The sequence below is a fragment of the Callorhinus ursinus genome, unplaced genomic scaffold, assembly GCF_003265705.2.
Source record: "Callorhinus ursinus isolate GAN/ISIS: 27379988/994484 unplaced genomic scaffold, GSC_fseal_2.0 scaffold5, whole genome shotgun sequence".
Lineage (NCBI taxonomy): Eukaryota > Metazoa > Chordata > Mammalia > Carnivora > Otariidae > Callorhinus > Callorhinus ursinus.
The window spans coordinates 51,617,591-51,645,459 of NW_027397067.1; the positions used below are offsets into that span (position 1 = coordinate 51,617,591).

Consider the following 27,869-nt stretch of genomic DNA (forward strand, 5'->3'; position numbering starts at 1 on the left):
TTGAATAAAAGGATTCTTAATGAAGTAAATTCACTGACTGTAGAATTATAGATCATTCAGTCTAGTGGTTCTCAAGTGCCTATGTGCAGTCCATGCCTACCTGATTTTTCCCTATCCGTGGCAAAATAAGAGCATGAATGATGATGTCCTCACTGTTTGTAGCACTAACTCTACTCAACTCAAAGAGTTCTGCTCTTTATTGTAAAATTAGATAAATTTTGCCATTTTTGTTCTAATGTATCTTTTTTTTTTAGATTTTATTTATTTACTCAATTGACACAGAGAGAGAGAGAGAGAGAGAGTGAGAGAGGGAACACAGCAGGGGAGTGGGAAAGGGAGAAGCAGGCCTCCCTCCAACCAGGGAGCCCACTGTGGGGCTCAATCCTAGGACCCTGGGATCATGACCTGAGCCGAAGGCAGTCACCTAACCAACTGAGCCACCCAGGTGCCCCTAATGTATCTTTTTGGGGGTAACATTTTGTTAATAGAAGCTTTTTCTGTAAAATAAAACTTGACCACCTCATTTCAGCCCAGAGCTTTTGACAAACAAAACAAATTCCCCCATCCCATCCCTGCCTTCTGCTTTACTTTTACCTCGGTTTTTTTTTTTTTGTAATCCCAACCTCTATTCTCTTATTCTAATTGTTCTCAATATCAATGACTTGCAGTTCACAAATACTTGAACCTAATTTCTTACAGTTAAGTAAAACGTAGTCAGAAATTAATACACATGAATATTAGAATTTCTTATAGGCATATTCAAAGTTGGAGAAGAATTGCCTTCTTGTAACCAGAGTATGTATTATTTTCCATAATTCTGTTTTTTAAGTCCATTCCTTTTTAAAAGAAAAAGATGTATTTATTTATTATGTCCATGAATCTCAAGACCCTGAGATCATGGCCTGAGCTGAAATCAAGAGTTGGACGCTTAAACCAACTAAGCCACCAGGTGCCCCAAATCCATCCCTTTTTATGTTCTAAATGGATATAAAAATGGATAGCAACCATTTTCTTTTCATCTTTGCATCCCCAGCACTTAGCATAGTGCATCAAATTCAGTGAGCTTTCAAGGGATATATAGAAAGTAATAGAAAAAAATATATAAATGACTTTTAACTAGAAATGTTGCTGAGATAGAGGGATGTCTCTATTCTGTCACCACCTTTTTTGGCAGTTCCAACTTTTCCTTAGCCAGAGAGAATGACCTCAAGAAAGGTGAATAAAGGTGCATTAGATTTGTAACAGGAAGTTAAAATTAGACAGTTGTTCTGTTTCAGCTGGAACTGAGCAACTATCTTTTATTCCATTTCAGAATGAAGTGTGAGACCACCAAATCAAGATTTGAAAAGCTGATGATCAGGATCTGATTTTGTGACTCTTAGCTTACGACCCCCCTCCAGCCAATACAACAGTTGGGGAATTAGGATAGGATTTTCACAGAGATCTGCTGGTGTTTGGGGAATCCTGTCATATCCCAGGCCCCCAGCAAGAAGTGAGAGAGGCCTTTACCTCACCTTACCTTACCACACCCTGAAGTATGGGACTTTAGTGAGACAAGCCAGAGAACTTAGGGTCAACAACGGGTTAGACTTTGACTGGACCCTGAGAAATCAAAAAGAATAGGGATGATAGCTGTCTGGAGAATCTGATGGGGGGATGTGAAGAGCTGCCATGTCATGGGTGTGCCGAGACCCACAGGGCAAAGGTGGCTTGCTTCTTGTTGCAAGATGTGGCCATACAAAAGAGATCTGTCCTGAAGGAGTCTCTGTCTTATCCAAGAGGGCTGCCTGGGGGCGGGAGGTAACCCCAGCAGAAAGAGCATAACCCACGTACACAGTGGCTGGTGAAGGAGACATTAGGGGCCAGTGGAAAGAGTTACATTTACACAGAGAGAGGAAATAGCAGGTGAGAGATGACCAGTGAGGAGTGGACTACAAAGAACCCATTCAGTATGCTACCTGACAAGAGAATGAGTCACCTTTAAACACCCAACAAGATGCAGAGGCTGATGCTAGCAAGAAGATCCCTGGAGTCTAGTATAGTGCCTCGAACATACAGGGAATCACCAGCTATTTGGTGAACACAAAGATGTGGAACCTTGTTAGGCAAATATGGCAGGGATGTTGACCAGCATGGCACAGATGAGAAGGATGAGGTTCAGGTGAGGTGTCCTATGTCAGGTTTTATTTCTAGTAATGGCAGAATCTAGTCCAGAACACTGCTCTGAAAAGGAACTCAGAACGACACTGGACTGCCCTTATCATATTTGTGATAGAAACCACATAAGTGTTCATAAGAAGGCTTCAAAGCAGTCCTTCTTGTGATGTTTGTATATACCAGTTTGTATTTACCAGGAAAAATTTCCATTTTTCCTTAGGTAAAGTCAAGCCTTTAATGGTGGTTACATTAAATGTAGCCTGTGTAATTCCTTCCTGACAAGATACAGGGCACTGGTGGCTCAAATTTGAATAAGACAATCCTTGACCTCAAGTAGTTTTTGCCAAACAGATTAAAGTTAGTCACTTGTCATTTACTTGACATATTACATGAATCAGAAATATTAGTTCCATTACTGCTGCTGTGCTGTTCAGTGGTTGAACTTGGGTTTCCTAAAAATTTGAAAGTTCTTGAGGTGCCTGGCTGGCTCAGTCAGTAGAGATTCTTGATCTCAGGGTTGTGAGTTCAAGCCCCACGTTGGGCCTAACTTAGGCTCTGTACATCCCGCCCCTCTTGGGACAGTTGTATGCCTTTATTTTGTATCCAGCAGTGATAAAACTTTAAAATAATCTTGACTGAACCTAAAAAAATCATGTATGGGGTCGATGTTTTTTAAACTGTTACGTGGGAAGCTTTCCTATTCGGCCATTTGGATTTTATTAAGTGCTAAGGAAAGAGGGGCTTCAATACCGTTCCATAAATATTTTATATACGGCTTCAGTTTTAAACACCAATCCTGGTGTTTGGGTTGAAGTTTTTTAGAAAGTTAAAGTGAATGTCAGTTCTGGCGTTTTCTATAGGAATGGAAAAGCCATCATAAATATTGTTTTTTAAATATTTCTGTGAAGAGTAAGTATGTAGAAAGATCAAATTTGTTTGGGCTTCTACAACCTTATAACCTAATATTTCTGGCAGTCTTCACACTTTCCCTTTTCCTTAACTTTCTACTTGTAGTTTTGAGTCTTTGCTTTCCTGTGCCCTAAACAGGGTCCTGAAACATTCTGTGGTGAAGGATGCCCTTAGCTGCATAGCCACGAGCTGGCAGGAAGTGTTAGCTGGTCCAGGCTCTGTTAGCAGATGGATTCTGCAAGGAACTAATTTTTATGCTAGCATGAAGGGCAAGCTAAGGTCAATGTTTATGCTTCAGAACCGTCTAAGTAAAGCACTAGCCTGAGATTTAGTAAAGAGTAAAGTTTAGTTATATCACAATAGCTTACAATTAGGAAAGTAGAACAACTTTTGGTCTCTTATCAAATTGTTTTTTTCAAAGAAGCCCTATTTTGTGTTCCCCCCCCAACCCCCTCACCCCCACCCGCCATGGTCGGTAGCAGATGAGCAGCCTGGCTGCCATGCAGGGGACCCCACCCTTGCCCAGGGGTACTTGCCTGCACCTCACAGCAGCTGCCCAGGACCTAAGCATCACTCAGCCATCCTCCACAATGTGTCTTCCTCAGGGCTCGACCCAGTGTCACTGTAGCACACCTGTGTGTCACTAACCTTTCTTTCTCTTCTATGAAAAAAACCACTCTAAACTGTAGAATTAATCACTGTATGTTATACAAGCATTTGTGGACATGTAAAGTAAAAGTTACATAATGCTTCCATTAAAAAAAAAAAAAGACTTGGGGCGCCTGGGTGGCTCAGTCGGTTCAGCGACTGCCTTCGGCTCAGGTCATGATCCTGGAGTCCCGGGATCGAGTCCCACATCGGGCTCCCTGCTCGGCGGGGAGTCTGCTTCTCCCTCTGACCCTCTTCCCTCTCGTGCTCTCTATCTCTCATTCTCTCTCTCAAATAAATAAAATCTTAAAAAAAAAAAAAAAAAGACTTGAAAGCCCTTCAATCTTAAATATAGATTACTACTTTTTGCCATCACCAGATTTTATTTTTTTATTCTTTAATGAATTGACTGAATAACTTTTAAATAAGAAGTTATGTAGGAATTTCTATTGGTCCTTAATAAGATTAGAAATGAACATATATGTAGTTGTTTCCCCCTCCCGCCTTTTTTTCTGGCTTTATTAATGTGTAATATTTTGCTTCTCTGCATCCAATCTCTATTTGATTTTTCCCTTAATGTAATTTACCACCTGCAGAAGTATGAGGCCTGGAAAATGCAATAGTGAAATGCCCATTAGCATAAACCAGTGGAGCAACACATGTTTAGAAGGGTCTTCTAGCCTAAGATTATTTCTGAGACCATGTATTCAACCATAATTTTTAGCTTTCAAAATTGGTTCAGGTCATAGATTAGGAGACGGTGCTCTTTTCACATAACTGTTAGGAATTTTGCGTGTTTTTTTGCCCTTGGCTCTGGTGTTTTCTAACAAAAGACATGACTGTAATTTCTTAAGAAAGATTTGGGACATTGTGATTGAGCCAAACTAAAAATGAAAGAAAATGGAAAAAGTAAACATAAACTCATTACTTGTAGGTCTTCTGAATAAAGACATGTGTGGAATCTATGTGAAGAGATCATGTGTTCACTTATTCATCCATGTAGTAAACATTTTTGCTGTACACAAGATGTGCAAAGCACCGTGCTCTGTGCATAAAGGGATTGTGCTTTCAGCCCCACCAGAGTGAATAGTGAAGTGAGAGAGACAGAACAAAGTGAACATGAACAAATATATTATTAGACCTTGTGAGAAGCAGATAAGCAGAGTGCTAAGGAATAATTTGGAACTGAGTGGGGATGGGGAGCAGGAAATGAGAGCAACCTACTTAACATCATGGGTGATGGTTTTTCTAAGGAGACTGAAAAATGAGAAGGAACCAGCAACTCATATAGCATTCCAGCTGAAAAGATTAATATGTGCAAGGGCCTTGAGGATGGAAAGAGCTTGACATGTTTGGGAACCTTGAAGGACACCAAAATGACTACAGCATGAGCAAGAAATAGGTTAGGCCAAGACGATGAGTGGCCCAAGGTGAAGTAGGTGAAAGACACGTGCAGGACCTGATGGGCCATAGAAACAAGCTGAGAAATTCATCCAGCCACATTGGGAAGCCATTCAATTATTTGAAGGAAAATGATCTATTTCTTTTATGCTTGAACATTCTTATTCGGGCTGCTATACGAAGAATAGGTAGTAGGAGAGGGAAGTCTTACTGGGAGACCAATATGGAGACTTTGGCAATAACCCAGAAGAGGGATGACTAAAGAGCTGGTGGTGGAGATGGAGAGAAGTAGAGAGATTTAATACAGAACTTGAAGGCAGAATAAAGAGAACTTGGGGGGCGCCTGGGTGGCTCAGTTGTTATGCGTCTGCTTTCGGCTTAGGTCATGATCCCAGGATCCTGGGATTGAGCCCCACATCAGGCTCCCTGCTCAGCGGGAAGCCTGCTTCTCCCTCTCCCACTCCCCCTGCTTGTGTTCCCTCTCTTGCTGTGTCTCTCTCTGTCAAATAAATAAATAAGATCTTCAAAAAAAAAAAAGAGAGAGAGAGAACCTGTTGATGAATTAGAAGTGGAGAGTGTTGCAAAAGAAGGGATCAACTCTAACTTCCAAGTTTCTGGCCTAAGGAACTGAGTGGGGGTGGGGGTGCCATTTACAGAGATAGAGAAGGTGAGAAGGAAGGTTGGGGTGAGTTTAGGAATCGAGAATTTGTTTAGGGATATGTTCACTTTAAGATGTGCCACAGGTAATGGATAATTACCTCCAAGAAGCTAGTGGTATATTTAAATTTGCAATTCTGGGGAAGGTTTGGGCTAGAGGTAAAAATATGAGAGTTTTCAGGGGCACCTAGGTGGCTCAGTCAGGTAAGCATCTGCCTTCAGCTTGGGTCATGATCTTGGGGTCCTGGGATCAAGCCCCACATTGGGCTCCCTGCTCAGAGGGGAGTCTGCTTCTCCCTCTCCCTTTGCCCCTCCCCCATCCCATTCATGCTCATGCTCTCTCTTTCTCAAGTAAATAAAAAAAATATGGAGTTTTCGTCATATAAATATTTCATCTCAAGGGAATGGATGAGAACACCTAAGGAGATCATGAAAATAGAGCAGAGGGAGGCCCAACTCCATTAGGCCTCTGGATAATCCAAAATTTAGGATTGAATAGGAAAAAAAGAGACTCTTCAAGGAATAGTGGAAAAAGAAATATTAGAAGAATTCTATGTCAGGAAATCTGAGCTAGAATGTTTCAAGATAGAGGGACCATAAAAAAAGACGAGTATGTATATGTACCAGAATGCATCATGCTGAATATTTATATGGATAGTGTTGTATTATCCTTTTAAAAACCCTTTGAGGTAAGTCCAATTATTAAACCCATTTTACCCATTTTAGAGAGAGATTAAGTAGTTTGCCCAAGATTCCATAATAAGCAGCCGAGTTCGAGAGCCAGGCATGCTAACTCCAGAGTCCATGGCCTTAATCTCTGTGCTGTCCACCTCCACAAATAGGTCCTGCAGCTAAAAGGTTAAGAGGAATGAAAACCAAAGCGTCACTTTGAGTTTGACCACATGACCTAAATGTGTCATTTTCTGAAAGTGGCGGGTGCAAAGCACAGTGAATGGCAGATGATGCTGAGCGCTGTGAAGGGGAGAAGAGAAAGCAAGAAATGGGATGGTACCTTTGGAAAGAAAAGGACTTGAAGGGACATGTCATGTTAGCCCCTGGTTAAATGCTGGTAGGAATGGTTTAGCAAAGTGGACAAGATCAATGACCAGAATGGGAAGCAGGTAACCCGGGGAGTATAGCCTTGAGAAAGTGACCTAGGAGGAACAATTCCTCCCTTTCCTGCATCCCTTCCTTTGGGCAGAAAAAAGACATTTCCTTGTTTTCTGAAGGATATAAAAGAGAGCTTTGGCTGCCGATACCTATGCCTCCCCAAAGGAAGAAGAGGGATGTCTCAGGCTGTGGCCCAGCCTCCTCTGCCTCCTGTCGTTGGGACGTGCTGCCCACGGGTCAGCCTCACCAGGGCACTGCGTTTCCAAGCGGCCCGCTTGTGATGGGGTCCCTGACACCTGTACTTGTTCCTCAGTTGGTTCGGGACTCACAGAGGGAAGAGAGTGGTTAGAACATTAAAATCTGAAGTGTAGAGAGAGGATGCGGTTGGAATCAGAAAACACATGGAGAGAGGCTTTAACAAGAAAAGGACCGCATTCTCTTCTGTAATAGGAAAAAAAAAGATTTAAAATAGTAGGGAAAGATAGACAAAACATGAGAGACTATAGACTCTGAAAAACAAACTTAGGGTTCTAGAGGGGAGGGGGGGATGGGTTAGCCTGGTGATGGGTATTAAAGAGGGCATGTTCTGCATGGAGCACTGGGTGTTATACGCAAACAATGAATCATGGAACAGTACATCAAAAACTAATGATGTAATGTATGGTGATTAACATAACAATAAAAACTTAAACAATAGTGACCATTAAAAAACAAAAAAATAAAAAATAAAATAGTGGGGAAAGATAAATGTAAGTTTATTGAGTTGCCATTGGAAAGAAGACAGTGATTTCTTTAATTTTGAATATTATATGTTTATCTGAAGAAAGTCTAAAATCCAACTCCGTTGTACTAAGGGCCCTACATAGCCTTCATGTATTAAATTACTATCATCTGAACAGAAGAAACCTGTAACAGATACCCCAGTGATTTTCAAATTGGGGAAGAGGACATAGCAGGCCCTATCCAGGGTGGCTGATCGGAATCTAAATAGTTTCCCAAAAAATCTAAAAAAATCATTTTCAATCACTAATACAATCAACAATGCAATCTTGCCTTTAAAAACCATAAAGCATCATTTTCATTTGAAAACATTTAGGATGACTTATGGATTTTTTTATATCTATCAAAGGATGATCTAAATTTAAAGAAGTAAAGAGGGCTCCTGGGTGGCACAGTCATTTAAGCATCCAACTCTTGGTTTCTGCTCAGGTCGTGATCCCAGGGTCATGAGATCAAGCCTTGGAGCTCCGTGATCAGCGCAGAATCTGCTAAAGTTTCTTTCTCCCACTGCCCCTTGCCCTCCATGTGTTCGCTCATGCTCTCTCTCTCTCTCAAATAAATAAATCTTAAAAAAAAAAAAAGAGGTAAAGAAGCAATGGATTAACCAGAGTGATGTTTTCCATCAAGATCCTGAATTAATATGTAAACACAAGGCCTGCATTTTTCTGTAAATTCATTTCCTGATTCTTGAATCTTCTGGGGAAATTAAGATGGGAGATTGTTGTGCTACATGCTACATTGGCATTTTAACTATAAACCATTGGGCTTTGGCCCAGATGATCATTACCTACAGAAGCTATCTTGATTAAGTTCAGAGTTGCCTTATGTTGTACATAAGCAAAACTACATTTTAATCAGCTAGTCCTTATGTTTTATACTGATAGTGTGTAATAGGCCCTGTCGAAAATAGATTCCTTTAATCAGCAATGTTGGATAGAAGCCGAAGTCTTAAGATAGTCTTATTTATTCTGATTTCTTCTTCCTAAAATGAATAAACAGCATGCATTCAGTGTGGCAATAGCATGTTACAAATCACTTCATCAAAGGTAATAAAATTAAATTTCATCTCTGTGAGTTATTATAGAGGACTGTTTAACATTTATAAGAATTTGACTTCCAAATCCTTCAAGCCCTAATCTTTGGATTTGCATAATGTGTTTGTACTTTTGGGATTTTCCAGTTGAAAGGCTTTGAAGTTCCAAGGCAAAAACTGAAATAAATTGGAAATTTGTGTAATTTCAAGGTGAATGCTTGTAATATAGTAGTATAATTGGAAAGTACATGGAAGGGGAAACTCATGAAAATGTTACTACTATTAACTTAGTGCTTTGGAATTTCATAGTAGAAAGATAATATGCAAAATTCTTAATGAGTGCTCCAAAAACATTAAGTAGATATTTCTAATCAATAAAATTATAATGTTTCATCTTTAGGTTGTTTAAAAGCAGTAGATCCTGAACTTGAACCCAATTCCAGAGTCCTTGCTCCTTCTTCTCCATGCCACCACTGAAAAGTTTTGTGTAAGAATATCAATTTATGAAAGTACAGAGTGTTTCCTTACCAATTACAAGACTGGATTTAGTGAATAAAGAATTGACATATTGTTCACACTGGTCATAGTATTGATAATGGAGATTTTGAAACTATTTCCTTTTTCTAAATTCAAAAACACATTCCCATAGTTGGGTGGGAAGAAGGCTATAGTATTGATAATGGAGATTTTGAAACTATTTCCTTTTTCTAAATTCAAAAACACATTCCCATAGTTGGGTGGGAAGAAGGCTATCTTAAGTGAATGAATTAAATTGATCATTGTATCTGCTCCCAAACTGTCCAAAGTCTTACTCTTTCAGTTTATTTTCATAGATTTTTTATATGTGAACTTGCTTGTCTTTTTGTATTATTTCTTGTGGTGTTTTCCCCCATCATGAGATCATTCGTTCATTCCATAATCTATTTACTTGTTGCCTACTCTATGCCAAGAACCATGCTAAATCCTAGGAATAAACTGATGAACAGACTAGGATTTCTGTGACTGTAGGGATTAAGTTGATCTGGTGGTAAGGACTCCTAATCAAAAGTGCTTCTTCCTGTCTCTCTTCTCTCAGCTGGTGTAAACATAGGGATATAAATAAACCAGCTGGCAAACTTGGAGGATTTGGATGCCTTTTTCATGAAAGGTCAATAAGAAATGTTCACCTTTTATGTTAGGACTTATTAAACTCTGGAGAGGCAGATTGGATTGGGATTTAATTTCTGGCATTTTTAGCATAGAATTAGGTATAAGAGCAATAAATTCATGTGTGCTTCTATATAACTCACATTATAGACACTGGCCTTGCCCTTCGCAGAGTTGAACTTGGTTGCATTTAACAAGAGAATTTCTAGCAAACCATTCCTACATATCATTGCACCTGTGGCTTAATTCTTGAATTTTCTGTTCTCTGTATTTCCAAATAGGAAAGCATAAATTTCTTAGGATGAATACAGGGCTAGAAACGTCTTTTTATAACAAGGTACCTAGTTTTGGTGTCCCATTGACTGTCTAATACCAATTTGTACTCCCAAAGGATACTTTCTGTTGAAACATTTTGCATTGGTTTAGAATTATAAAAGAAGATTGTGTAATTCCTGATTCCACACTAATGAGATTTTCTGCTTCGTTCCTATGTTGGGGCCACCTAGAATAGTATGAGCACAGCACTTACAAAGCAGGCTGTGATTGGCATAGTCTATATCTTAATGGATTGTTTTTTTGTTTGTTTGGTTTAATGCATAGATTTCCAATCTGTCATTTTTTCTGGTTGGACTTCTGAATATGTTTGGGTTTTTTTGCTGAGTGTGTGGTTTGTTTTTAGCTGCTGATTTTTAGTCAGACTGTACAGGAGGGGTAACAAAAGGCCTTAATTTTGAAATGTGAAATTTTTTTAGGCATTTGCTCTCAAAAGCTCTTTTTGAGTGACTTGAGATTTTTGCAGAAGCCACAGTATCCAACTTGGAAAAATCTGCATTCTCAGCAGCTTTACTGCTTTAAAAAATATCCTTACACTAGCTCTTTTAGGAAGCAAGGAGCCAGCTTTGCTAACAGTAATGAGTTGTGCAAACCACAGATGGTCTTCTTGCTGAAAATTACTGGAAAGGACTAGAAAATGTTGGGTTTTAGGGGCACAGCCATTTACATACGTCCGTGTATGTATGTATACATGCACATTTGTTAGTATACAACAGATTAATGTGGCGAAGAGTGAATTTGTATAGCTAGTACCAATCCTAAAGATTTCTGGAATTTTGCAAAGTGCTTTCACATGAGTTAACACATTTTATGCCCACAAGAACTCTCTTGGGTAAAGTAGGCAGATAGCATAACTACCACCATTGTGGGTAAGAAAATAAGAGGTCTAGAAAGTCCAGGTTCTTGCCAAAAGTCCCATGGCTAGGAAATGTCACAGCTGAAATTTATCTCTATCCCCTAATTCCAAAGCATGGCCTTTTGGTCAAAATGTACTGGTTGGATTCCAGCGTCCCTAGTTTTTAGCCCTGTCTCTTTCTCTAAACCTCAGCTGCCCCCTCTAAAAATAAGGAATATGATACCTCATAGGTTTATTGTGATCAGTAAATGAAATAATGTATATATGGCCTGTGCCCTGTATATTATAAATGCTCAGTGACTATTGATGTTTGCTTGTGTTTTTGTTTAAAGCAAATAATAATACTATGTGCTAAGTATTTTAAGTGCTTTTATAAAGGTTAACTTAATCCTCATGTCAATTTTATGACACAGGTGTTATTAATACCTCCATTTTACATATGAGAGGGCCAAGGCAAGGAGAGATTAAGAAAATTTTTGAAGGTTACAAGTTAGTAAATATCAGATTAGGGATTCAATTCCAGGGAATCTGGCCCCATGTCCATAGTCTTAACCACTCTGCTATTATTCCAGAGGCACACAGTCAAATATATGCACCTGTGGCTTTTATATTCTATTGTTTTACCACTTTAAATTCCTCTGACCTAGGGAATATTCTCATTATACTACAGTAGCTTTTCTCAACTGTTGCTACTGTACCCCAGGGCATCCTAAGCCTTTACTAGGTGTATAGTAGAACGTTCATTTTTGTCAGATAACTACAGAACTCGGGAAATATACTGTTAGTTCTAATAAAGGTACAATTTGAATTCCATTTAATGGAAGATGTAATTCCAGTGAAGAACTCAAACTAAATGAAACCATTTTTTTCCTTATGCATTTAAATCATACCAGGATTTAGTTTAGGCTTAAGGTAGAATTCTATCATGTAGTATTTAGGCAAAATAACAAAACTATTAGAAGATGCAGAGCCTGGCAGACAAAGAAAGATGACAACCATTGCTTGGCTATGGCTGGAATGGAAAATGATAGAAGGCTAGTGATAGTAGATGAAGACCCTACAATGTGAGAGAAAAAGGAAAGGGGTGCCCAAAAGAGTATGGCAAGTAATAAACAATAGTAATAAAGGGCTAAAAGCAAAGAAGCTTAGAGAAGGTGTCTCCATGGGCAAATCTCTTGAAACAGACAATCGACCCAGATCTTTGGGAGCAGTCCCTCTATGGTCGGCAATGTAAAGCCATATTCAGTCACTGCTGGTGCAAGCCCTGAGAGTTGGGGTGTCCATTAACTCATTTAAGCCAAAAGATGCATGCATTCTAGCCAGTGATTTGGAAAATACATGGAAGGTTTCTCATGTGTCTAGTAAAGTAGAAATAAATTATCTAAGAATGAAATTTAGTTGATTACTATGAAGGTAATCCCATTTAAATTGGTTGGTATTAGAAGTTTTCTACCGCTTACTTTTTTCTCTATTTCCTGTGACTTCATTTCATCATTGGCCTACAGGGCTTCCCTTCCTCCTTGGAGAACTAGTTGAAATTGGCATGAATCCTATTTTGACAGAGTACGAAGGTCAAAGCCCTCCTCATACTTCCTTTCAGGTTTTTGTCCTTCCCATGGTTCTCTGGGCTCCACCTCTGCTTACAAGTTTGCTATTTTAAGTCAACTCACACAGATTTAAAAACTACATGCACTCAAGCAAACTATTTATTGGATGGATTCAGTTGTTTTCCAAAAGATCTGGGGATTCTCACAGGAGAGATATCACATTGTACACCACACGAAAGGCTCCCATTTAGCTTAACCTTTATCCTCTGCTCCTTCCCCCAAATCCACACTGCAGAAAAGGTGGGACCGCCCCCTTACAAAATGCATTGCAACCCCTGAGTAGTGCAGCAGCAAAGGATCCCAGGAAGCTGTTCTAACTTCCTCAGCATCCCTTAGAAGTTTGAAGAACAAAATTCTGTCCTCCCTTACCTCCTTTTACAAAGAGATTGGAACTTCCATTTATTGAGAACATCCTCTGTAGGTGCTGTGCTAGGCACTTTCACCGAGGGTGTTTACTTAATCCACAGAACCTGTCTGGATATGTTTTATCTCCATTTTATAGATGAGAAAACCGAGTCTCAGAAAAGTGTCCAACATTGTTACCATGCTGAAAAAATGTGTGGGGACACATGTGGAGAAGAGAAGGAATAGTTCTTTTCTGTTCAAAAACAGAGGAAAAAGAAAGGGCAAAGATTATGAACCACTAGATAGTCTGCCTAGTGGCGCAGTGCCAAAAGGGATGGCTCCTTTTACTCATTTCCTTTTCTCCATCCAAGATGTCGGCACTCATTTTCCTTTGGAAATGCAAAGCACATTAAACAAAGATTCTTTTGGTGCCAATTAAGAGATTATTTTTGTCTCTATTTGTAATGTTTCATTTAATATCAATGAGTATTTTATCTCATGTACACCTACATATTCCATTACGCTATTTACATTTGTTTAACACATTTAATTAAGAACATTGTTAAAAATTGAGAAAGACTTCCCTTCATGAAATTTGGAAATTGAAGGTAGCAGTTTGCACATTTCCTTGCCAATCACAGTAGTCAATTTTAGGGTCTTTAAAGGGCTAATTCAGTTACGCACACAGTTCTGCTTTCTAAAAACGTGCACAGGGAAGTATTTTCTTAGGTAAGCCAGTGAAGCTACTCACAGTGTTCCAGACTCCAGCAACAACAATGAAAATATGACACCCTTCAAGTGTTGATTGGGAAGATTATCTGGTGAGGAAGGGCAAAAGGAGCAGGGAAAATGCCATAGGGCCATTTTCTGCTTGCCTTTGGCCTTTGGAGCCCACAACTACATCCTTTGCTCATTCCAAAGAGGCTATTTGAAAAGGACTTGTGGGATATGGAGACATTTTTAAGTGATGTAGAACTTCATCAGTTGTGGTATCTAGCACTGTCTCAAATCTAAGCTGTCATTGCTGACATGCTACAATAATTAATAATTAAAATCTTTAAAAAAAATTTATTTTGGAGAGCTGGGGAGGGGCAAAGGGAGGAGAGGGAAACCCAAGCAGACTGCACACTGAGTGTGGAGCCCAACACCAGGCTCAGTCTCACAACCCCAAGATCACGACCTGAGCCAAAACCAAGAGTCAGATGCTCAACTGACTGCGCCACCAGGCACCCCAGATACACATTTTTAAGTCTCATGATCTTTGACAACTTCTTTGACTCTTGCCAGGGTATCTCTACGGCTATATGTATGTTATTATTTGTAAACAGTGTCTTGAGGTTCAGCCCTGATTCACAGCCAAAAACATAGTAATTTCACCAGTTGCTGCATGAATAGTTTCTACTTGTAGATGCTCCCCATCTGAAGGCCCTTGGAAGTCTCCTTGCCCAGCCCCATTCGCCCACTCAGCCTTCTTCTCCTGCCCCCCACCCGCCAACATCTGCCTTTATAGTCAGTGAAAGGTAGTCAGCATTTTTGATAATCAGCAAAATGATCCAAACTCTAAATTTTTTACTGCAAATCTGTAATGCAACCCCTGCTTATATTCTAAAAACTATGCGATGCCAAGCCACTGTGCTCCTCCTGTAGGAGCATATTCTGGGAGTCCTTCATGCTCCCATTGTAAAGCTGAATCCACTTTATGTCCTAAACCAGGAACCTTGAAATCCTCTTTCTTCTACTTCTTTTTTCTCCTCCCTTGTTATCAATCTGACATCAAGCCTTGACTATTCTTTCTTTAAATTTTTATCCTTTGGGTAACAGACCCCTATAAAATAAAAATAATTGGGTGACAGGAGCTTCATATTATTGTTGTTTTGTTGCTTTGCTGTCTCCAGAAGGTTAAATATGTCTAAGGTTTCAAAGCTTAAGTGATAGAGATCGTGTTTGAACCTAGATTTTCTAAATCCAATGTCGATGGTCTTAAAACACTATGCTATTACATAGTGCCTGAGGAGGCCATTTTTAAGCTGAGTCTAGAAACATGAGCAGGACCTGACAGTGGGGCAGAATATAGAAGAATTTACTGGAAAAGCCTAAATAAAGTCTGGAGGTATAAACATGTGCGAAACTTGAGAAATTGCAAATGTCAAGTGTGATTACTGTAACTGATAAAGAATTGACTACCAACCTGTTTTCTATGAGGAATCTAGACTTGAAAAATGACACCTAGTGTTAGCTTCTCAAAGTACCATGAACCAAGAGTAGACTGGGCTTAAGGTTCAGTTACAATTACAAATCTAAAGTTCTGTAGCTTGAAGTATTTGGATTTATCTCATATCATTTATCAGTAATTTTTACACCAAGAGACACATTCCCTATGCATGAGTGGAGAAAATGTTTTATGGATAGCTTTTTGATTTCCATGTGAGGTCTCATGTCAGCTCTCTAAAGTGTAGATGTGAGCAGTCCATGAGAATGTCTGGAGAAATAATGTGAACTCTATAATTTTTACAGCTAAGATGCTATTATAGATAAAATAAAAAGCCCTGGCAGCCTCTAGTTACCCAAATAATCATTTCATTATCTCTTTCTGGGTTGCAATTATTTATTTCTAACTAGTGTTTTACTATAGCATTAAAGATACTCCTTTTGGAATTAAAAGCAGTAGCCAAATGCATTATCTTTGTCTGACACCACATTTTAGTTTGCTGTTAGAAAAATAAAAGTCCTTTATTGCATTACGTTCTAATACCTTTTACCAAAACCTTTTAAAATGATTAGGCATATTTTTCCCCAAATATTTGAAGTTTCACAAATATTTGAAGAATTTAAAATACCGTAGGGAATGTCTATAATTTCTGAATAAACCTTGTTCTATTTCAGGGCCAAATATTAATTCAATTGTTGAAAAAAATTATGCCGGAGATAAAGTTGAAACAAGTGTCTCCCGAGTGAGTAATCAGCATGTGGTATTCTTTACCTGTAGGTTGAAGAAAAAGTCCCAGTCAGTGGATATTACCGCTCCTGGGTTCAGCCCTCTGGCTGCTGCAGGAAAGCCAACGCCACAAGCCAGTAAGGCCCCCACACCCAAGACGCCCGTCATTGAAGAAGAGCAGAACAACACGACCAATACCCAGAAGCATCCTTCTCGGAGGAGTGAACTGAAGAGGTTCTACACCATTGGTGAGCACCAGACATTTTATGCATGTGAACAGGTGCAGTCTGTCTGAACAGCCCTGTGAATGCGTGGGTCTGCAGTTACATGCCCCCTTGCTTATAGGACATGCGTATCTTTCTGCTGATTGATGCGGTCATTTTCTCGTGCAGTTTGAACATGGAGATGGAAGAGCACTGAGAACCTTCCACAAAGTTAAGTTAGAGAGCAGGCTTGGGGACCATCCATGTCCTGGCCTGAGGAGAGTTAGTCATATGTATCTTTGGTTCTCCAGTGTATGAGTTTATGTGCTACCACTTTCATTTTTGCCCCTCTCAGCCAACGCCACTTCTTGTTTATTTGTGTTTCTTCTTTCATGTTTCCTCCAGGCTTTCAAGTCTCTGACCATGTTCTGTCAGGTTGTTGAGACAGTGGTTGATGTGCCCCCGTAACTACCAAAGCCATTAAGAAAATAGAGGCTGAGGAGGCTGAGGGAGGACAGATTGCAGTGCAGGTGTGCATTGGCTTTGCGCGTTACTTCGTCTTGGAGGGATTGAACCCCATGTAGAACCCATCAGCTAAGGAAATAGTAAACTGGGGGTGGAGTCGTGCCAGCACAATGCCCCTTTTTTTGCATAGGGGAGATAAGTCTACCCAGGAAGAGGAGATGGAGGCTTGACCTTGCTTATTATTTCATTTTAGAGAGATTTGGTCCTATCCAAAAGCCTTAAAAGTAGAGACTATGGCTTCATGGTTTACCAAAGTTACATCAAAGGGGTCACATTTTATTTGGTATCTACCACCTCAACCCATTATGGGATGTTTGAAAATTTTGTCTCAGCTACTTTAGTGTTCTTATCTAGAGATCACACTCAAGAGGCCAGATTTCTAATTCTTATTCCCACATCAATTTTCTGTGTGACTTTGTCAAGACATGTTTTGTGTCTTTGGGTTAGGTTGTATCCTTCAAGCTTGAAGACATGCCTCCATGTAGGCCTAGCACCGTTTCAGGATATGGCGACTAAAATCACGCTTTCCCTTTCTGCCATTTTATGTCCTTCTCCTATATCTACTCTCTGGTCTCCTCTTTCCTGATGAAGATGTTCAAATCTTATTTTTCAAGAGAGAGCAGGCATGGTGTCTTTGAGGATATCAATAGTCAAGTAATAAGAATTGATATAAGACAGTGTAAACCGTCTTATTTTTAAAACTTACAATAACATGTTTCTAAAAATGAGTTAACTAGAAAAGCCCATAATGTTTACATAACTGACTCTGTTTTCCAGTGTCCTCTCCTTCCACCCTTTAACATGTCTACCACCTTCTATTGCTTTTCCAACTTACTAACTGGCTAAGAAGAAACGGTATTTTACCTTCAGAAAATAAAGTTTATCATATAAACTCAATGTTCTTTAAAGATGAGAAAATGAGGGGGAAACAATGACAAGCTTGGCCACATAAATAAAGAGATAAGCCTAGAAAACAGAAGTCTAAATGGTGAGCTTGGGTTACAGAGAGAGGAAGTGTGAGTTATCATAAATGTCCCTACCACGAGTGAATATTTAATTACTGGACTTGCAACAATTTGATTCATAACCAATGCAAATGGCATGTCTATTATGTTAAAAGAGATATCTGAATTGTTAACTTAATGTGTTTTTATAACCCCTCTACTAATTTGGACCCGTAACTATGTTTTTCAAGGCTGAAATATTAGCAACTATGTAATCGCCTGTATTGAAGGGTTATTTCACAAAACAAGTGTCTTTCAGTATCCCTTAATGATATGTGTTGGTAATAACAACAACAACTAAAATCACCCCTTATTGGTAATGCCATATACCAGTCACAAGTGAAGCTTGTTAGGTAGGTGTTCTACTCTTTATTTTTATGATAAGGGATAGAACCTGAGAGAAGTTAAGGAGCCATGAGCAAGAGGTAGCAGATTCTGCAAATGAAATTATTAACCTTCTCTTGTGACACTTCAGAATCAGCCTTCAGTTATTCAGAAGGCTACCTGCAGAGGTGCGCCAAATGTTTCGATAGTAATACAGTGGAGTAGTATTTTTACTTCAATTCTCAGATAATCTCATTTAAGGAAACCATGCCAACTAACCCATCCACCAGCCAATATGCACTTTCATTGAAAGGTATCTTTCGGTGTTTCAATTTATGGGTCACACAATTGAATAAAACCTAGGAGCCCTCATGTGGCTAAGTTGAGTACTACATTTAAGTTTTGCAATGAAGAGCAGTACTGTATTTAAGTAAAATAATATATTTAAAATCAAGCAATGATTCTGGGAATTAAAGAATTTTCAAATTAAAAAACTAGAAAATTTTGAAGTTATTTAACTGTCTTTTAGTGGCTGGTGGCACAGTAGCTTCTCTAGAAATTTTTTTTTAAGATTTTATTTATTTATTTGACAGAGAGAGAGAGAGAGACAGTGAGAGCAGGAACACAAGCAGAGGGGGTGGGAGAGGGAGAAGCAGGCTTCCCGCTGAGCAGGGAGCCCGATGCGGGGCTCGATCCCAGGACCCTGGGATCATGACCTGAGCCGAAGGCAGACGCTTAACAACTGAGCCACCCAGGCACCCCTAGAAATTTCTTTTGATCTCACAGCTGTTATCCTTCATGGACCTATGTATAGGATCTATTTCCTGTTGAGCGGACTCTAAGAAAGACATAACAGTATTCTTGTATAGACAGTAGATTCGGGTCCTTAATTATTCGTAGTAATAGAAACATATTAAACCTAATAGCAGCAAAATAATGACATAGCATAAACTCATTTTTTATAAGAGAATTAATCCATCTTACAAGAAGTATAATAACATTTCATTGATTTGGAATGAGTAGGGGAAAAGCTATTCTCTATTGATGTGAAATATATGAATCTAAAGATAAATTAAAAGGAAGTAATCACCCTCCTTGCTTTAAACTCCCTTGGCCTCTGACACTTGTCCCCCTGATCTTCCTGTGTTGGCATATCTGTCTCCATACCAGGTTTCCATTCCTATGGGTAGGGGATGATGCCATTAGTTTCACTGATTCAAGTACTTAGTAGAGTGTGAAGTACATAGTGAGTGCTAAATAAGTTTTGAGGGTGGGAAAGGGGAGGGAGAAAGGGGGACTAGCAGAGGTTGTGAGGATTAACCTTGCCCTTGCTAGCGGAGGAGAACAGGAGGAAATCGGCTAAGAGTTCAGTTTAAGGGGGAGCTTTGGAGGCTTCATTCTAGTTCTTCATGGCTCCTCAGAGAAGGACTGGAACACCTGCTGTGGAGAACAATGAATCAGATAATGCAATCTATCTATCTATCCTATCTATCTAGATTAGAGTTATCAAAGTCCTCTCTTATTACTTACGCTATTTAAGTGCTCTCTGAAACTTCACAGAGAAGGCAGACAAGGGTGGAACTTGGCCTTCCCAGGTTCCTGGCTCAGCAGGACTTCCAAACAGGTGTGCTATGTGGGCTCCTTGGCTCTCAGGTGTCAGAATGAATAATACCTTTGGAGCTGCCCTTCAGCTGAGACCTCTCACTGTCAGGTCCTCACCTTGTCATATGAACTGACAGCCTGCTCACCTTCTTTAATCTCCTGTTGACTCTCATGGCTCAGTCTTTGCCTTAGAAATTCTATCTGTTTTAATGTCATTGTGACACCTTCTCTTTGTAAAACACCACCTGTGGTGAATCAGTCAGTGTTCTTTACACAGTAATTTCCACTTACATTCAGATGAATGAATTCTGGGTTTATTTGGGGCATATGTATAACTCAAACTCTTCCACATATGAAAATATGTTCATTTATGAGTCTATTCATTAATTCAATTATATTTATTGAATGCCCACCACATGCCAGGCCTTATTTGAAGTTCTGCTAATAAAAGAATAAATAAGACCAAGTCCATGCCCTCGGGTGCTTATATTCTAGTGGGGAGGACGGGCTATAAATGATCAGAAAGTTAACACATTGTCAAGGAAGGATAAGTATTTAAAGAAAAAAAACAGGTTAAGAGAGAAAGGTGATAGAAAAGTTACTCTGTAAAATGTGTTTAAATCTTATACAGTTTTTATTTGATGAATTTTGTCAGATGACCTATACAGTTCTGAGAAATCAATTAGCATGGTTTCAATTACAGGGCATTAGATGTGTTCATAATACATTTTTCAAAGAGTTGTTTTTTGCTTTCCTTGCATAGAATTAGGTTTTGAAAAGACTAATGGAATTGACATTTGCAGCATGAAGAAGCAAATGATTGAGGGGAAATTTAATGACCCTCAAGCTTCCCAGCATTGTTGAAAGAAGGGGTGTGCAGATGTTTTTCATTTCTACCAAGAAAAGAATAAGACACGACACGTGTCTCTAGTATAGAATATAAAGAATGTGACACGTTTTAGTATATGTTACCGGAAAGTTTGCTTTTTGTTTTTTTTTTAAGATTTTTATTTATTTATTTGAGAGAGAGAGAACGAGAGATAGCACGAGAGGGAAGAGGGTTAGAGGGAGAAGCAGACTCCCTGCCAAGCAGGGAGCCCGATAAGGGACTCGATCCCGGGACTCCAGGATCATGACCTGAGCCGAAGGCAGTCGCTTAACCAACTAAGCCACCCAGGCGCCCCTGTTTGTTTTTTAAAGTACAGCTCTTACCTCTTTAGAATGGTTCAGGAGTCAATTTGCCTAGAGGGAAGGTGATAAGACCAGCTCTCAAAGATCCTAAATGATTTTGATCAATGTCAGGAAGGCCCTGATGTACTCATTCCACGTGCTTATTAATCCCCTCCTTTTGCTCACGTGATCAGCTGTCAGTGGTGAGATAACTGGCAGCGGAATCTGATGTCCAAGTTGGAATCCCAATCCTCTTGGTAGTTATATGAGCATGCATAGGTACTTAGACTCTCAAAGCTCAGTGTCTTCACATCCTTCCTTTTTTACTGAAAATGCTGTTGTGAGGAGTAGGTGAAATAGTCTGCATGAATGATCGTACTCGTGCTTGGAATGGGGAAGTTCTCCATCAGAGTTAGTGAGCTTGTTGTTGCTGTCGCTGGGCATCAAGTAAGCAGCCAGCACACGTGATCCCTGGGTGGGATGTGAAGCTTAACCTGGAACTTATGTGATGCAAGCCTCTTATCTTTTTTTTTTTTTTAGCCTCCTCCTATCTTTTGATCCTTGTAGATCTGGTCAACTTCTCTGTCCTGCTTCAAAAACCCTGCAGTGGTCCTTCACTTTCCCCAGAAAATAAGATTGTTGCTCTATAGCCCTTTCGTATTCTGCCCTGACTTACTCTCCAGCTTTCTCTCAGACCCCAGCGCTACACTTTAGCCAAGCCAAATTCCTTATGGTTTCCCAAAGGTGTCCTTATGTGTGCTATATCACGAGCTTGATGCTAGCTCTTCTTTCCACCTAGAATAGTGTTGGAATTCAACCGAAACTTCCCTTACAACCAGCCATACTTTCCCCAAATCTGACCAACATGAATAGATTTCAAAGCATTTTAACATACCTACATTGTCGTTGAATTCAGTGATTGCTTTAACATTGTTTCAGGATAAGTGGAACATATATTCTGACCACCATGCTGCATTCTGTAGAATTAAGTCTCTGAAAGTTGAATGACTTATTCATGATCACACTCTAAATAGTGGCAAAGCCAGGGGAAGAATCTACATAGACGGCTAATAGTAAAGAGCTTATCATCTAGCTACACATTTTCAGATTACATTCTCTTCTCAGAAGCAAAACAAAAATGAAACTACATTGTTAGCAGAGATGTCAGTGAGTGGTTCCCCAATGCAAGTTCATTCCATTGATGGTGAAACAGATCCATTAAAAAAGAATACTAGTTTTTCATCAAATTAGATTTATTCAACTAAAGTGACTGTCCGTTCCTTTTTTCCTTTTTTCCTCTCTTGCTCTGTCTCTTTTTCCTCCTCCCTTCCTCCTTCTATTCCATTTTTGCCCTCTTCTTTCCTGCCTCCTTCCTTGTGTTAAAATGAACTGCCTTTTGTGAAATGATGCCATAGTATATATATTGGTTTGGTATAGACTTTTTCAATCAGATTTGTTCTTTTTAAATCTCCTTGCTTCTCAAAATTAAGTTGGGAAATGTCCCCCAGAATATTCTTTTGAAATCTTACCAGTCTGTGAAATTGTAAAATCTGAAATCTAATGTTCTTGTCTTTTGCCCTGCCTTCGGGATAGAATGCCTTCAACATTGCGAGCTTAATAAAGCACAGTTAAATACAGATTTGTATTTTACTAACCCTGGGCTGCTTACATATTAAAAAGAGAGCCCACAGAATTAGGGGTTCCCTGGGAATTCTTCTGAGTAATTGGCAAAACTAAAACAATAATAACTAGTTTGGAAACTCTAAAAAGAGAAAAGCAAGACACATATTTTAACTGCTTTTTAATTGCGGTACACCAGGCATTTTAAAATATCATCACATAACTTGTATGCCTCTCATTTTGAAGCCAGACTTTTTAATTATAAGAATAAAAAAGAGCAACACTAAAGTGAAAAATACTGTAACAAGAGAGAAAAAAAAAATGGAAAAGACTAATCTTGCTGGAGGCGACACATTCTGCAGCATGAAACTAGGTCACCCCTGAACCAGAACCTTCTCTTCAAGCTAGAAGAATCTTCATGTAAAAGCAGAAAGTCTCTGTGATTTAATCAGCAGAACCATCTTGGCATACAGGTCACTGCCTATAAGCACAGAAACTAAAATGGATAACTGCTCTCAGGGTTCAAATTAAATTATGTTCTTCAGAAAAATGACTTTGTTTTGAAGTTTGTTCTGACAGTTTGATGACTTCTTCTATTTTCTGAGTCACAAGAATATGGAGGGAAAATTATTCCATTGCTGAGGTTCCTGGTGTTACATGAAAGCTGAAATTCTCTACATGGACCTGGGCTTTTCACAAATTTTGAAGCCCGTTGCGTGTGTAGAAGTGTTATTTCTTTTCCTTTTTATGTGTATTGCATAAGAATGTGCAGTTTTTATTAAGGTAGTCAATTTAAAGATATTGAGAACCTAAGTTCAATTTTTTGTTCATTTGTAGGGTAAATAGCCCTAGGGATTCAATATGTGAGAGTCTGTGTCTGTGTGTATGTGTTGAAGAGGTATTTAGTTGGGTTTTTATTTCATGTCATTTTTTTACTTATTCCATTTAAAACCCACTTTAAAACAGGAAGGCTAGGAAAACCAACCAGCAGAAACTCCTTTTCAACTCTAGAATAAATATGAAAGCTTTACATCTTCCTAAAGACATTAGATATTTTTTTTTACTGAACATTTATACAATTTTAAACTTTACTAACTGGCAGTAGATGTACTCAGAAGGAAGAAAAGTGTTCATCTGATATCCCTATAGATTGGTAGTGCCTATAGTATGCCAGAGAAGTCTGCCAACTCTAATTTTCCTGCGTTCGTACCATATTTTATACAGCCGCCTTATTCTTTTTGCCCTAATTCTGTGATTGTTCTCTGTCAGAAGTAATCAACCCAAGATCAAGAAACAGCTTCATCATGGCTGTGATAAATGGATTAAGAAATGTCAGTAACCCTCAGGTTTCCCTGAACAGCTTATATTGGTACTGTTAACCTCAAAGATAAAACTGGCAGTTATTTTACCACCAGAAGTGTGCTAATTCTGTAATAGCAGAGAACTGCAGTTCAGGATAAGCCTAGAGAAGACCAGAGAGTAAAGGAGAGGAATGCTTTTCTATAGAGGAAAAGAGGGCGTGGGGAGGGCTGTTGGAGTAAACTGGGAGTTTGAAGAGTTGTGGTTTTTTGTGGGCCTGAGTTGTGACAGCCTCTCATTGGCTGGGCTAGTCCCAGGGAGAAGAAAAGCCTTTCTTCTTCCTGTGGGTTAGTAAAGCAGAATGGACTAGCAAGGTTTGTCTCTTCCTCTTGGGTCTGCAGTTAAGGACTAGTGGCAAGGCATGCGCGCTCCCCCCTGCTGGTCTTCCCATTCCATTTTAAATGAGGTTTCCTTCAATTTTGCACAGAATCGTGTTTGAGTTGCAGTATAATCATCATAACTTACTAAAAACAAATTATACCTGTCAATTTACTTAATGATTTCTAAACAGCCTAATTAAAACTGGTTAGAATTGTGGAATAATTAAAATGGACATTGTTTCATGGTTGAGAAATAATCATGATCCTGTTTGAAGTTTGCTAAATCCCTATTAAAATAAGACCTTTAGCACTGTCAGCCATCAAAACTTGCCCTTTCCACACACCGGGACTTGTAGGAATGCTTCATTTCAATGAAACATGACTGGGGAAGAGAATGACAGATTACTAAGAAAGACCCACTTTATTTTAAACATTTAATGATTGAATTAATGGCAATTTGAACAGTAAAATATGTTCTAAAGAGTATGAATTTTAAAAGCTTCTAAGGATTTTGCACATTCAGAAATAAAGTTTCTGGGATCTCCTGATTTTTTTTTTTTTTTTTTTACTTCCCAATTCATACTAATGACATTTTCTTCACACATTAAAATTAAAAAAAAATAAGGATTTATGTTTTTTAATGAAACAGTGGCCATGTTCACAAGTCTGACCAAAAGAATATTACTTAGAAGAATAAAAATAGTTAAAAGCCAGGCACAATATTCCCCCTGGAATATTTCCATTGCTATTTCTGCCACACATTTTGAAACTGCTTTGACTACTGTTGATTACTTTGAACAATTCAATTATAAACGTTTCGGTAACCATTTGTAATAGCTTTACAATAAATCATGTGCACATCTACATGCAAGCAGGCTTTTAGTGAGCTATTTTGAAACTTCACTAATTCAAACTTTGAGATCAGTTGGACAGACTATGAGATTAAAAATCTCGTGTTAGTACAATCTATGAATAAAGAGCTGTATGGATCTGTAATGGAAACATAAGCTCAGCATATAGAAAATATTGTGTTCAGCAAATTAGCTGAAGCAACAGTTTTTTACTAGGCAAATACCTACTGAGAAATTAATGAGCTGGTTTTATTTTAATTTTTTTAAAGGATTTTACTTATTTATTTATTTGAGAGAGAGAGCAGGGAGAGGAGCAGAGGCAGAGGGACAATGCGACTCCCTGCCAAGCACAGAGCCCAGCGCAGGGCTCAGTCTCATGACCCTGAGATCATGACCTGAGCGGAAATCCAGTTAGGTGCTTAACCAACTGAGCCACCCAGGCGCCCCAGTGAGCTGGTTTTAAAGTCATGTTGTCTATTAATTAACCTATTTCATGTTGCTATGTATGTTAAAGTTAAACATCTTCAAAATATTACATAAATAAGTCTTTATTAGTACTTTAGATGGATACTTCCTTGGGGAGAAAGCCTGTATTGTCTCTGTTATCATGTCCAACAAACCTTAGTATCACATTGCCGCTGTTCTGTTTGGTCATTTCTTTGGTAAACCTCTTTCATAAATTGGAATCTTAAGTCTTCTGGTACATTTTGTCTTATGGAAGAACTGACAGGCATTTATTTTAAAAGAACTGTGTTGTAATATTAAAAACATTACATATTCAGTATGTAGAAAATGGCCCATCATCAGATAAATCAGTAAGACTTTTTTAAAATTTTTATTTATTTTTAAGGATTTATTTATTTATTTGAGAGAGAGAAAAAACGCAAACAGGGGAGGGGCAGAGGGAGAGGAAGAGAGAGGATCCTTAAGCAGATTCCCCGCTGAGCGCAGAGCCCTACACAGGCTCTAGCTCATGACTCCAGCTGAACCAAGAGTTGGACGCTCAACCCACTAAGCCACTGAAAAAGGGGCTGAAAAAGCCACTTTTTTTCTTTCTTTTTTTTTAAGTTTTTTTTTTTTATTTTGAAATCTGTAAGACTTTAAATAGTGCCTGTCTGCCTGCTGCATTATAATATTTTCTTTTTGCTAGCATTTGCAGTCAAGGATCCTTGGACTTTATATGTTGCTTAAATTTTAATACATTGCTAGAAGGGACATTGATTTCCTCTCATAGTTCTCAAAGCCATAGGAGGCAAAAATTGCCATCAATAGTATATTGGAGATAAAATATCCTAGGTGCTCCCAGAGAGTTGAACTTTATGACTGTTTGTTGAGTGTCTCACAGACCCATTCAAAATAATTTCTTTCCAATTAGGTAATTTCAGTGTCTTTGAGGTCTTTCAAGTGAGTCAAGTATAGCAGAAGCAGTAGAATAATATTTACTCTAAGAAACAGGATATCTGGAATGCTGTTTGGGGCTACAGAGTTTCACTTCCTGCCTTAAATAATTTTGTCAAATTACAGATCTTTTCTCTCACGAGAAACATTCTTGTAAATACACATAGGGTAAATGGGATGGGATGGGTATCGCCAAAAAGATGCTTTAAAATTAAAAAAAAATAAAAGGAATATAAATAATAATAATAATTCCCTCTCTCCATGCTCTCACATTTATTTTTCACCTCCACCCCTATATAAGCCTATCTAAACTTTAATTCAATGGGTAGTTTTAAGAACGCTTATTCAAAAAAAATTTTAAAAATGGATGAATGAGCATTCATTCACTTAATAAGTGATTGAGTACCATTGACAAGTGCCATTAGTTGGAAATGAGGCTTGAGAAAGATGAGGGGCCAGATAATGGGGGTCTTGTGTTCTATACTATGGAATTTGGACTTAATCTTGATACTTTGGGAATTGTTGAAGGGTTCTGCCCACGGGGTTGCCTTGATAAGGTTGCTTTATAGAGAGATGTTTCAAGCATCATATGGAGGATGCATTGGGTGTACATATGCCTAGAGGCAGAAAAATCTTTCAGACATATGGTGTAAGGGCTGAATAGATAAATATATTGTACAGTTTAAGAGCTTTGGCTCTGGGATTACAGTGTTTGAATCCTAGCTTGGCCGTTCTGAGTAGCTCTGTGATTTTGGACAAGTCACTTAACCTCTCTGAACTTCTGATTTTCATTTGGGAAGAGAGATTACCCTGTACCACTTAGGTTTGTAATAAGGTTTATTACAAAATAAGGTTTATTATATGAGATAATGTGTACAGATTGCTTAATAGATACTGGCATAGAGTTGGCATGCAGTAAATGTTAAATAACAAGCAAAGTATTGGGGCACCTGGATGACTCAGTCAGTTAAGATCTGACTCTTGATTTCGGCTCAGATCATCATCTCAGGGTCGTGATTCTGCTTAAGATTCTCTCTCTCCCTCTCCCTCTGCCCCTCCACCCCCTTGGGTGTGCATGCATGCTCTCTTTCTCTTAAGAAAATAAAAAATAAAAATCCAAGTATCAAAATAATATTAATAAAGAGTGATGAGAGTCTGAAATAAGCCAGAGGCAATGTGACAAGAAAAAATTACAGAGTGATGATCTAGAAATCTAGAGGAATTGGTGATCAACTGGAAATGAAGGAAAGGGAAGATGCTCCAGCTGGTGCTATAGTTTCAGGTTTTAAATACTAAAACAACAATAGCTAGCATTTTTTGATGAAGAAGATATATCTTCTTTTATAAACAAAGTGAATGTCTCTAGGGGCCAGAAAAGGGGCAAAAGCACATAACAATAAATTAACATTAAAGCCATGGCCTTTTGAGCTCTGGTTCAGAAATAGGGGCAGCCAGGAACTCAATTTCAGTAGCGTGACTAGGATTAGAAGGACCTATGAACTGTCAGAAGCAAGTGGAATTCAAGAGAACGTGACCACTAAATGCAGTGTGGGATCCTGGATAGGATCCTGGAACA

The 27,869-nt window shown here is 38.8% G+C and overlaps 1 protein-coding gene across 2 annotated transcripts in view; it reads left to right on the top strand.

Moving 5' to 3' along the window:
- Positions 1 to 27,869, top strand: part of OXR1 (oxidation resistance 1) — a 460,340-nt gene that overhangs the window by 217,049 nt on the left and 215,422 nt on the right. For both annotated transcript variants that reach the window (XM_025870990.2, XM_025870992.2), the window contains exon 3: positions 15,969 to 16,165. In XM_025870990.2, coding sequence (XP_025726775.1) covers positions 15,969 to 16,165 — 197 coding nt within the window. The remainder of the gene's footprint in view (positions 1 to 15,968; positions 16,166 to 27,869) is intronic.